We start from the raw sequence: 12083 nt of genomic DNA on the forward strand, positions 1-12083 counted from the left end.
CAGGTGGAGTTTAATTTAGACAAATGCGAGGTGATGTATTTTGGTCGATCGAACCAGGGCAGGACTTACTCAGTTAATAGTAGGGCATTGGGGAGAGTTACAGAACAAAGAGATCTAGAGGTCCATGTTCATAACTCCTTGAAAGTGGAGTCACAGGTGGACAGAGTGGTGAAGAAGGCATTCGGCATGCTTGGTTTCATTGGTCAGAACATTGAATACAGGAGTTGGGACATCTTGTTAAAGTTGTACAAGACATTGGCAAGGCCACGCTTGGAATACTGTGTACAGTTCCGGTCATCCTATTATGGAAAAGATATTATTAAACCAGAAAGAGCGCAGAAAAGATTTACTAGGATGCTACCAGGACTTGGTGGTTTGAGTTATAAGGAGAGGCTGGATAGACTGGGACTTTTTTCCCTGGAGTGTAGGAGGCTGAGGGATGGCCTTATAGAGGTCTATAAAATAACAGGGAAACAGATAAGGTAGATATATATTTTCTATATATTTTATGTATTATAAATATATAAGGTCAATATATTTTCCCAAAGGTAGGGGAGTCTAAAACTAGAGGGCATAGGGTTAAAGTGAGAGAGAAGAGACACAAAAGTGTCCAGAGGGGCAATTTTTTTACATAGAGGGTGGTGAGTGTCTGGAACGAGCTGCCAGAGGTAGTGGGTAGAATTTTGTCTTTTAAGAAGTATTTAGACAGTTACATGGGTAAGATGGGTATAGGGGGATATGGGCCAAACACGGGCAACTGGGACTAGCTTAGTGGTAAAAATGTGGCGACATGGACAAGTTGGGCCGAAGGGCCTGTTTCTATGCTGTAAACCTCTATGACTCCAAGTTGTTTGTAACAGCAATAGTCAAAACACGAGGCTCCACCTCGGACTTCAGTCTCCTCTTTCCCCTTTCAGATATTGATGGATCAGGAATTTACCAATTACTCGGGTTTTACATGAACTGCACCAGAATCAGAGAATGATACAGTACTGGAGGCCATTCATCCCATTGTGTTTCTGGCAGCCCCTTGGTAGAATGATTCAATTAATCCTACGTTCCTTCCTCATAGAATCCCTATAGGACAGAAGGAGTCCATTCAGCCCATCAAGTCTGCACTGACTCTCTGACAGAGTATCTTAACCAGGCCTTATTCCCACCCTATCCCCATAACACCACACTTTAGCCATGGTTAACCCATCTAGCCTATACATTCTGGGACACTAAGGGGCAATTTAACATGGCCAATCCACCTAACCTGCACATCTTTGGAGTGTGGGAGGAAACCGGAGCACCCGGAGGAAACCCCCACAGACATGGGGAGAACATGCAGACTCCGCACAGACAGTGACTCAAGCTGGGAATTGAACCCGGGTCCCTGGTGCTGTGAGGCAGCAGTGTGAATCACTGTGCCGTATGGCTCTGTAAATATTTCTCTCTACGACTATTCATCCAATTTGCCTTTGAAAGCTGCTGATGAATTCACTTCCTCCGCGTGTTTTGTACAGTGGCGCAGTGGTTAGCATTGCTGCCTCACACTGCCTGGCTGTGCTTGCCCCCAAAACCGGAAAATCCCACCCAAGGTCATCGGATCTTTGCGATGTCTGCCCCCCTGCCCGCTTTGGTTGCTATGGTGGGAGGGTTGGGAAAATTCCCCCCATAATATCCACTGAGTTTCATTCTCCTCAATGTTCTCTGTCACCTAACCAGGTTAGCCCAACATTATTTTAACAAATCCACACTGGCTTTCACCTATTAGCCTACAATTTCCCAAATGCTGATTAATTTACTCCCAGATTATCGTCCCAATGCGTTTCCCATCACCACTGATGGAAATAGAGAACTAAAGCATTGCTGAGATGTTTTGCTGAATGTGATTTTTCCTGAAATATTGGAATATTCACACAGAATTCCTGGAATATTGTGCGCGGGGGATTCCCAGGCAAAGGACATCATAAGACAGCGCACAATAAGGATGACAATATTTACCCAACCGAGTAAAACTCTTTCACACTAAAAGATTTCTACTCTTAGAAAAATCTTTTCTATCTTTCCTCTTGTGAATGTATTGACAACTATAAGATGTTGACTTCAGGAAGCATAAAGGAGAACATGCCCTTGTCTACATCAACGGGGACAAAGTAGAAAGGGTCGAGAGCTTCAAGTTTTTAGGTATCTAGATCACCAACAACCTATCCTGGTTCCTCCCCACCCCCCGCATGCTGACACTATACTTAAGAAAACCCACCAACGTCTCTACTTTCTCAGAAGACTAAGGAAATTTGGCATGTCCGCTATGACTCTGACCAACTTTTACAGATGCACCATAGAAAATATTCTTTCTGGTTGTATTACAACTTGGTATGGCTCCTGTTCTGCCCAAGACCGCAAGGAACTACAAAAGGTCAGGAATGTAGCCCAATCTATTACGCAAACCAGCCTCCCATCCGTTGACTCTGTCTACACTTCCTGCTGCCTCGGAAAAGCAGCCAACATAATTAAGAACCCTACGCACCCCGGACATTCTCTCTTCCATCTTCTTCCGTCAGGGTAAAGATACAATAGTCTGAGGTCACATACCAACCGACTCAAGAACAACTTCTTCCCTGCTACTATCAGACTTTTGAATGAACCTACCTTGCATTAAGTCTCTGCACTCTAGCTATGACTGTAACACTACATTCTGCACTCTCTCCTTTCCTTCCCTATGAATGGTATGCTCTGTCTGTATCGCGCGCAAGAAACAATACTTTTCACTGTAGACTAACACATGTGACAATAATAAATCAAATCAAATCTTATGGTCCCGTCCATAGCACACTCCCGCTGCTGATTTCCCGGTAGTGAGCGCTGCATTCAACAAGAAATTCTACTGACGATGATGCGACCATAAGATCTCGCCGCAAACGAGCGATGTGCCACCTCCCATCGCCACTGAACATTCCGTGGAGAGGGGGAGGAATCCCACCCAATGGGAGGAATTTCCGCCTGCCATGGAAATTGTAGTGGGCGGGACACGGACCATGCAAATATCCATTGATGTTGGGCGGGATTTTCCGACACTAAGGCAAATGTGGCTGGAAAATCCCACCCAGTGTCTGTAATGCCAACCAATGCAGACAGATACCAGGCATCCACAGTGCAACTAGTGAGGTTGGTTTGTCAATGTGCAGAAACTTTACAATGGGGAGATGCCGGCGTTGGACTGGGGTTGGACTGGACAACTCTCCTGAAGAAGGAGCAACACTCCAAAAGCTCGTGCTACCAAATAAACCTGTTGGACTTTATCTTGGTGTTGTGAGACTTCTTACAGAAACTTTACCGCACAGAGAGAGACAGGGAGAGAGAGGGACTGCCTGCAGAGAATGAAAAACCATCAACTGGACAGGATTGAATCCACAAATTCATTTCAGAGAGAGAGTGAGGGGGAGAAAAGAGAGAGCACAGTGGGGAAGAAATTGAAGGGGAAGGCCAAAAGCGATGGCCTAGTGGTATTATCACTAGACTATTAATCCAGAAACTCAGCTAATGCTCTAGGGACCCGGGTTCGAATCCCGCCATGGCAAGTGATGGACTTTGAATCCAATAAAAAAAAATCTGGAATTAAGAATCCACTGATGACCGTGAAACCATTGTTGAATGTCAGGAAAAACCCATCTGGTTCACTCATGTCCTTTAGGGAGGGAAATCTGCTGTCCTTACCTGGTCTGGCCGACATGTGACTCCAGAGCCACAGCAATGTGGTTGACTCTTAACTGCCCTTGGGCAGCGCGGGGTGGGCAATAAATGCTGGCCCAGCCAGCGACACCCATGTCCCACAAATGGATAAAAAGAAAAGATGGGAACGGGGGAGAGATTGAGAGAGAGAGATGGTGAGGACAGAGAGCAAGAGGGGAGGAGAGAGCGGGAGGCGAGAAAAATGGTGAGGGAGAGAGTAAAGGAAGGGGAGGAGAAGGAGGGAGAGAGCAAGCGAGAACAGACTTACTCCTTACCATCGCTCCTTTAACTCCTGGAGGCCCCGGAGGACCGGTTTCTCCACGATCACCCTGTGGAAACAAGGACAGAGAGCATTCAATGGAATTCCACAATACAGACTGCTTGTCTCCTCCAACAATAGGTACATTAAGATAGGCCAAGAACTCTGTGTTTGATGTGTCCAGTCAGGGCTGTAGCACAGCATGAAGATGTTTTGTAACTGCGCCTCTCCAAAGTCTGAAATGCACCGATCCAAAACTCAAACTGCTGAGAAAGTCATCCCAACCGAGTCCTTATCTGTCTGGGAAGGAGTTGCTTTTGGAATGTAATTTGCTTTTGGATACACAGTGCCAGGTATCTACAATAAACCCTCTATTGGTGGAAATTTCCTCAACTTCAATCCCTGTCCTTCACTGACCAGGTGAGTGGAATATGATGTTGTTCTTACCCTGCATTGTGGACACAGAGACACAAACCAACCACACAACCTCTTTGTCAGGGGGCAGCTCGTTAGGGGGAGCCATCGAAACGAGAAATGAGGAAACGAAGATATTGACCAGTTGCGGATCTTTCCAATCCTGGCAGGCAACGGGTTAGAACCATCGGAAAATTACAGCACAGAAGGAGGCTGTTCAGCCCATCTTATCCATGCCAGCCCGAGGATGATAAAAATGATGATACAAATGATAAAAAAATTGGGGGAGGGTTGCCAGAGGATACAACAGGATATAAATCGGCTGGAGACCTGGGCCGAAAGATGGCAGATGGAATTTAAAATCATAAAACATAGGAGCAAAGTTAGGCCACTCGGCCCATCGAGTCTGCTTCAATCATGGCTGATATTTTTCTCATCCCCATTCTCCTGCCTTTTCCCCATAACCCCTGATCCCCTTATTAATCAAAAACTTATCTATCTCTGTCTGAAAGACACTCAATGACCCGGCCTCCACAGCCTTCTGCGGCAAAGAGTTCCATAGATTCACCACTCTAGCTGAAGAAATTCCTCCTCATCTCCGTTTTAAAGGATCATCCCTTTATCTTGAGGTTGTTCCCTCTGGTTCTAGTTTTTCCTACGAGTGGAAACATCTTCTCCAAATCCACTCTATCCAGTCCTCGCAGTGTCCTGTAAGTTTCAATAAGTTAACCCCTCATCCTTCTAAACTCCAACGAGTACAGAAGACAAATATGAGGTGATGTGACTTGGATGATCTGTTGCAGAAGGCAAGTATACAGTAAATATCATTTGGATATGGGGGTCGGGCCTGGGTGGGATTGTGTTTGGTGCAGACTCGATGGGCCGAAGGGCCTCTTTCTGCATTGTAGGGTTCTATGATTCTATCACAGCCCTTAGAATCATAGGATAGAATTGTAAGTAGAGATTCTATGATCTGTTCTGTGATGTTAAAGCACAACTGAAATATCTCCAGGGAACTCTGGGTTGGTCATGCATGCTGCCTGAATAATGCACCATGGAAAGTGCAGCACTCCCTCACTACTGCACTGGGGGGAAAGCTTCAGGTCTCATGCTCAGATCGCTGGGTGTTGAACACGTGACTTCTGACCCACAGTCAAGGGTCCTCTGAGTTACAGCTGACACTGGAAGGAGAAGCCATGATCCCAAACTGGGGAGATCAGGAAAAAAACATCCAAACACTGGGGCTTGAAAAATACTGGAGGGAGAAGGGATAAAGGGATATATTGATGGAGCTGAGTGAAGGAGGGTGTGAGAAGGCTTAGCTGGAGCATACAACTAGGCATGAGCCAGTTGGCAGAATGTTGCCTCTGTGCTCTCACTACTATTGAGTAACAGCAACAAAAATATAATTTCTAAAATGTGCCTGTAAAGTGGATTCACCTTTACTTAATTTCAGTTCCCCAGAGGTTCCCTACAGTGCAAAAGGAGGCCATTCAGCCCATCAAGTCTGCACCAACAGCAATCCCACTCAGACCCTATTCCCCCTCACCTCACATATTTACCCTGCTAATTCCCCTAACCTACACATCTTGGGACACTAAGGAAAATTTACTATGGCCTATCCACCTAACCTGCACATCTTGGGACACTAATGGACAATTTAATATGGCCAATCCACCTAACCTGCACATCTTTGGACACTAAGGGGCAATTTACCATGGCCAACTCACCTAACCTGCACATCTTTGGACACTAAGGGGCAATTTAGAATGGCCAATCCATCTAACTTGCATACTGTTGGACATTAAGGGGCAATATAGCACGGCCAATCTACCTAACCTGCACATCTTTGGAGTGTGGGTGGAAACCAGAGCACCTAGAGGCAACCCACGCAGACACGGGGAGAATATGCAAACTCTACACAGACAGTGACATGAGTCCGGAATTGAACCCAGGTCACTGGCGCTGCGAGGCAGCAGTGCTAACCACAACTTACAATATAAGCAAACCAGTTTCTATCCTTGCCCCTTCCTCCCCCACTCTCCCAATACAGATACTCCCTTGGCAATAACTTTCACCAAATCAGAAACTGTGAAGAATGATTGAATCTCAGCAGGTTTGAGAATGAAACTTCCATAAGTTGTTGGTATTTTATCAAGTTCTGCCAACCATGCTACTGTGTCTTATTTTTTCCGGGAATGTGGGTGTCACAGGTGTTGCCCATCCACAACTGCCCTCAGTCGCATTGCAACACGTCTGGAGTTCCGCATGAGGTCCCCAGATCAAGTCAGGACAGCAGGTTAGTGAGCAAGACAGGTTTTTACAACAAAGGAAATGATTTATGGCATAATTCCTGAGACCAACTTCCAATAATTCATTGGATTTAAATCCGACTACGGTGGGATTTGAACACATGTCCTCAGAGCATTGACTTGGGCTTCTGGATTACTAGCTCTGTAATATTCCGGAGTCATAGAGGTTTACAGCATGGAGCAGGCCCTTTGGCCCAACTTGTCCATGCCGCCCAGTTTTTACCACTAAGCTAGTCCCAATTGCCCACATTTGGCCCATGTCCCTCTATACCCATTGCACCCATGTAACTGTCTAAATGCCCCTTAAAAGACAAAATTGTACCCGTCTCTACTACTACCTCCGGCAGCTCATTCTACTAGGCCACTGCGAAGGTTTACCAGCCTGATTCCTGGGATGGCAGGTCTGTCATATGAGGAGAGACTGAGTCAGTTAGGATTATATTCACTGGAGTTTAGAAGAGTGAGAGGGGGATCTCATAGAAACTTATAAAATTCTAACAGGGTTAGAGAGGGTTGATTCAGAAAGAATGTTCCCGATGGCGGGGAGTCCAGAACATAGTTTGAGGTTAAGGGGTGAACCTTTTAGACCTGAGGTGAGGAGAAATTTCTTCACCCAGAGGGTGGTGAATGTGTGGAGTTCACTCCCACAGAAAGTAGTTCTGTGTGATTTCATGAAGAAATTAGATATAGCTCTCAGGACTAAAGGGATCAAGGGATAGGGGGGGAAGGGGGAATCAGAGTTCGAAATTCTATGATCAGCCGTGATCATAATGAATGGCAGAGCAGGCTCGAAGGGCCAAATGGCCTACTCCTGTTTCCATGACTCCCAGTTGGAGGAGATGGTGAACTATCTCTCTGGTAACGCTGACTAACTCGACTGGCATCAGACTGCGAGATCCGGGTGCGTCACCAGGTTAGACATCACTCTATTCCTGTCACTTTTGTTCAAACGATCCTCACGGATACTTTGACATTCTGGTGTAATTTAAATGCTTCTTATGTTCCCAGAAACTCACTTCAAATACAAATTGTTGGCTGAAATGTATATTACCTTTTCCCCAACTTTCCCGAGTTCTCCAATTGGTCCCATGAATCCTGGCTCTCCCTGGTAAAGGAAAACAAACAGAAAGGTTATTTCATTTTACAGGGAGCAATCAAGGTTTGCCGTGTATTCAGTCCTCGACCACTTCACCGCTCTACCATAGAACCCCAACCGTGCAGAAAGAGGCCATCCAGCCCATCGAGTCTGTACCGACTCTCCGACAGAGCATCTTACCCAGGTCCAACCGCCCGTCCTATCCCCATACCATGGCTAATCCATCTAAGCTGCATATCTTAGACAGCGTGAGAGGAAACTGCAGGAAACCCACGTGGGCAAGGGAAAATTCCACACAGGCAGTCGCCCAAGGCTGGAATCGAACCCAGATCCCTGGCGCTGTGAGGCAGTCATGATAACAACTGTGCCACTATGTTGCCCCAGCCAGGGATTAACAGGGTAGATATGTGGGGTTACGGGAATAGGCTCTGGGTGCGATTGTGGTCAGTACAGACTCAATGGGCTGAATGGCCTCCTTTGTACTGTAGGGATTCCATGGTTCTATCCTTTGAGTGAAGAAACATTTCCTCATCTCAGTTCAAAATGGCCGACATCTGAGGCTCTGAGCGAATGGTCTAAACTTCCTGGCCATTGGAAACATTTTCTCAGCACCTACCCTGGCACGTGTCAGCAAGATCACCTCTCATTCATCTAAATTCGAGGAAATGAAGGGCTGGCCTCCTCAATCTCTCCTTACAGGACAACTACCCTGTCCCCCAATCCACCCCTCCCCCAATTTTTCTATCCATTCATAAGATATGGGCATCACTGGCTTGAATAGCATTTATTGTCCACCTTTAATTGCCCCTTGAGGAGGTGATGGTGAGCTGCCTTCTTGAACCTGCTGCAGTCCATGTGATGTAGGTACACCCATAGTGCTGTTAGGGAAGGGGTTCCAGGATTTTGACCCAGTGACAGTGAAGGCACGGTCGATAAACTTCCAAGATAGAATGGTGTGTGGATTGAGGGGAACTTACAAGTGACAGTGTTCCCTTGGGTCTGCTGCCCTTGTCCTTCTAGGTGGTAGAGGTTGTAGTTTCGGGTGGTCTGTTGAAGGTGAGTTGCTGCAGTGCATCTTGTAGATGGTACGCACGTCTGCCACTGTGCATTGGTAGCGGAGGGAGTGAACGTTGAAAGTGGTGGATGGGGTGCCAATTAAGTGGGCTGTTCTGTCCTGGATGGCGTTGAGCTTTTTGATTGGTGTTGGAACTGCACCCATCCAGGAGTATTCCATCACACTCCTGACTTGTATCTTGCAGATGGTGCAATAAGAAATCTCACAACGCCAGGTTAAAAGTCCAACAGGTTTATTTGGAATCGCGAGCTTTCGGAACGCTGCTTCTTCCTCAGGTGAGTGGAGGTAGTTCACAAACATGGTGTATATAGGCAAAGACACAATTGGAGGATAATTACAGATTGGAATGTGAAGAGTGGTTGGAACGCGAGTCTTTACAGGTAATCAAGTCTTTACGGCGTGAGTGGCGAGAGGGATAATCACAGGTTAAAGAGGTGTGAATTGACTCAAGCCAGGGTAGTTAGTGAGATTTTGCAACTCCAGGCAGTGTGGTGGGGGTTATATGTAGTGTGACACGAACCCAAGATCTCGGTTGAGGCCGTCCTCATGCCTGTGGAACTTGGCTATCAATTTCTGCTTGGCGATTCTGCGTTGTGGCCTGAACGCCACCTTGGAGAATGTCGATACCAAATAGACCTGTTGGACTTTAGCCTAGTGTTGTGAGAGTTCTTACTGTGCCCACCCCAGGCTAACCCCAGCATCTCCACCTTGTTGATGGCGGGCAGGCTTTGAGGAATCAGGAGGTGAGTTACCCACTACAGAATGCCAGGTTCCTGCCTTGCCCTTGGAAAGCCGGTCCAGTCAACTTGACAGGGTAACCCCCAGGATGTTGACGAAGTACATCGATTTCAACGGCGACTAAAATCGAGCAGAGGGCAAACCCAGGCCAGCGCTGAGTCCACTCAGTTCCCTGGCAGACGGGTTAGGTTAAAATTACCCAACTGTGCCACCCTGGGCCGTTTGATCTTTTGGATTGAACTCCAAGGCGTCAAGACACAAACTGTGATACTGGACCAAAGATCCTTAGACAGCATCTTCCAAACCCAAGACCACTTCTGTGTAGAAGGACAAGGGCAGCAGATACATGGGGGACACCACCACCTCTAAGTTCCCCTCCAAGCTACTCACCATCATAAGAACATAAGAAATAGGAGCAGGAGTAGGCCATCTAGCCCTTCGAGCCTGCCCCGCCATTCAATAAGATCATGGCTGATCTGAAGTGGATCAGTTCCACTTTCCCGCTTTCTCCCCATAACCCTTAATTCCCTTGTCTATCAGAAAACCATCTACCCGTGACTTAAATATATTTAGCGAGGTAGCCTCCACCACTTCAACGGGCAGAGAATTCCAGAGATTCACCACCCTTTGAGTGAAGAAGTTCCTCCTCAACTCCGATCTAAACTGCACCCCCCTTACCTTGAGGCTGTGCCCTCTAGTCCTGCTATCCTTTCTAAGCGGGAAGAATCTCTCCACCTCTACCCTATCCATCCCTTCCATTATCTTGTACGTCTCTATAAGATCCCCCCTCATCCTTCTAAACTCCAACGAGTACAGACCCAGTCTATTTAGTCTCTCTTCATAGTCCAACCCCCTCATCTCTGGTATCAGCCTAGTGAACCTCCTCTGCACTCCCTCCAAGGCCAAAATATCCTTGTGCAAGTGCGGTGACCAAAACTGCACACAGTACTCCAGCTGCGGCCTCACCAGTGCCCTGTACAGTTGCAGCAAGACCTCCCTGCTTTTATATTCTATCCCCCTCGCTATAAAGGCCAGCATCCCATTCGCATTCTTGATCACCCGCTGCACCTGCAGACTGGGTTTTTGCGACTCGTGCACAAGGACCCCCAGATCCCTCTGCACCGTAGCATGCTGCAGCTTTTCGCCATATCAGCCGTTCCCTCGCAGGGTCAAAATCCTGGAATTCCCTCCCTAACGGCACTGTGGGTCAACCCACAGCACGTGGACTGCAGCGATTCAAGAAGGCAGCTCACCACCACCTTCTCAAGGGGCAACTAGGGATGGGCAATAAACGCTGGACCAACCAGCGATGCCCATGTCCCATGAATGAATTAAAAAAAAACCCCAAGGATTGTAAAGGTTTTTAAAAAGATCTTTCATTAACCGTGTATAAGCTGCAGAACATTAAATTTTCATGGGACATGATCAGAAAGATCGCAGGTTGAAGATTAACCCCAGGGATTAAGCTCGACTGGGACAATAATAGCGCTGATGACAGCTACTTCCTTGCCTCATTCAGACGCTGTTCTGATTATTACCCAAAGTGGAAGCAACGACTGTAAAAAAAAAGGTTATTTTTGGAAGTCAGGCTGTTATTCACACATTGTTAACTCGACTAACCAGGGGGATATTATCTGCGCTGTTACTGAAGGATTCCTTTTCGAAGCAAGAACTGACAGTTCTTGCCTTTCTTATCTGCACTCCCCCAGGATGTGAGGAGCGTCAGAGATTATTACTGGTGAAAGTGCATGGGAAATCATTCCCTGGGAATAAATACTGACAGAGCCCAGATGTTTCTCCTCAGAAGATCCAGACAAGAATTTCTTCCACATTGTTGCCCGTTTTAATATTCGTTCCGATAGGATGTTAACAGCCCTTTGGACCAGAACAGAAGTCCCCACTGGACTCCCACTTCTGAATCATTTTCCATTAGTCTGTCCACCGTCTGCAAGGCACAAGTCAGGAGCGTGAGGGAAAACTCTCCCCTTGCCTGGCTCTAACAACACTTAAGAAGCTCGACACCACCCAGAGCAAGACAGGCCCACTTGATTAGCATCCCATCTACCACCTTAACCATTCAATCCTTGCACGATGGCAGCCATGTGCAACATCTGTGAGATACACTGCAACAGCTCACCAAGGCTCCTTTGGCAGCACCTTCCAAACCCATGACCACTTCCATCTAGAAGGACAAGGGCAGCAGATACATGGCAACGCCACCAACTGCAAGTTCCCCTCCAAGCCACTCGCCATCCTGACTTGGAAATTCTTTCATGTTCATTCATGGGACATGGGCATCACTGGATGGGCCAGCATTTACTGCCCACCTCTAGTTGCCTTTGAAACTGAGTGGCTTGTTAGACCATTTCAGAGGGCAGTTGAGAGTGAACCACATTGCTGTGGCCCTGGAGTCACATGTAGGCCAGACTGCATAACAATCACAGATTTCCTTCCTTGAAGAACATTAGTCAC

The 12083-nt window shown here is 47.0% G+C and overlaps 1 protein-coding gene across 1 annotated transcript in view; it reads right to left on the reverse strand.

Moving 5' to 3' along the window:
- The window catches only part of col27a1b (collagen, type XXVII, alpha 1b), a 576392-nt gene that overhangs the window by 225602 nt on the left and 338707 nt on the right, over positions 1-12083 (reverse strand). Inside the window, exons 25-26 of the mRNA XM_080211775.1 lie at positions 7754-7807; positions 3993-4046 (exon numbers count right to left, since the gene is read on the reverse strand). Coding sequence (XP_080067901.1) covers positions 3993-4046; positions 7754-7807 — 108 coding nt within the window. The remainder of the gene's footprint in view (positions 1-3992; positions 4047-7753; positions 7808-12083) is intronic.

The sequence above is a fragment of the Carcharhinus amblyrhynchos genome, chromosome 25 (genome assembly GCF_965287045.1).
Source record: "Carcharhinus amblyrhynchos chromosome 25, sCarAmb.v2.hapA, whole genome shotgun sequence".
Lineage (NCBI taxonomy): Eukaryota > Metazoa > Chordata > Chondrichthyes > Carcharhiniformes > Carcharhinidae > Carcharhinus > Carcharhinus amblyrhynchos.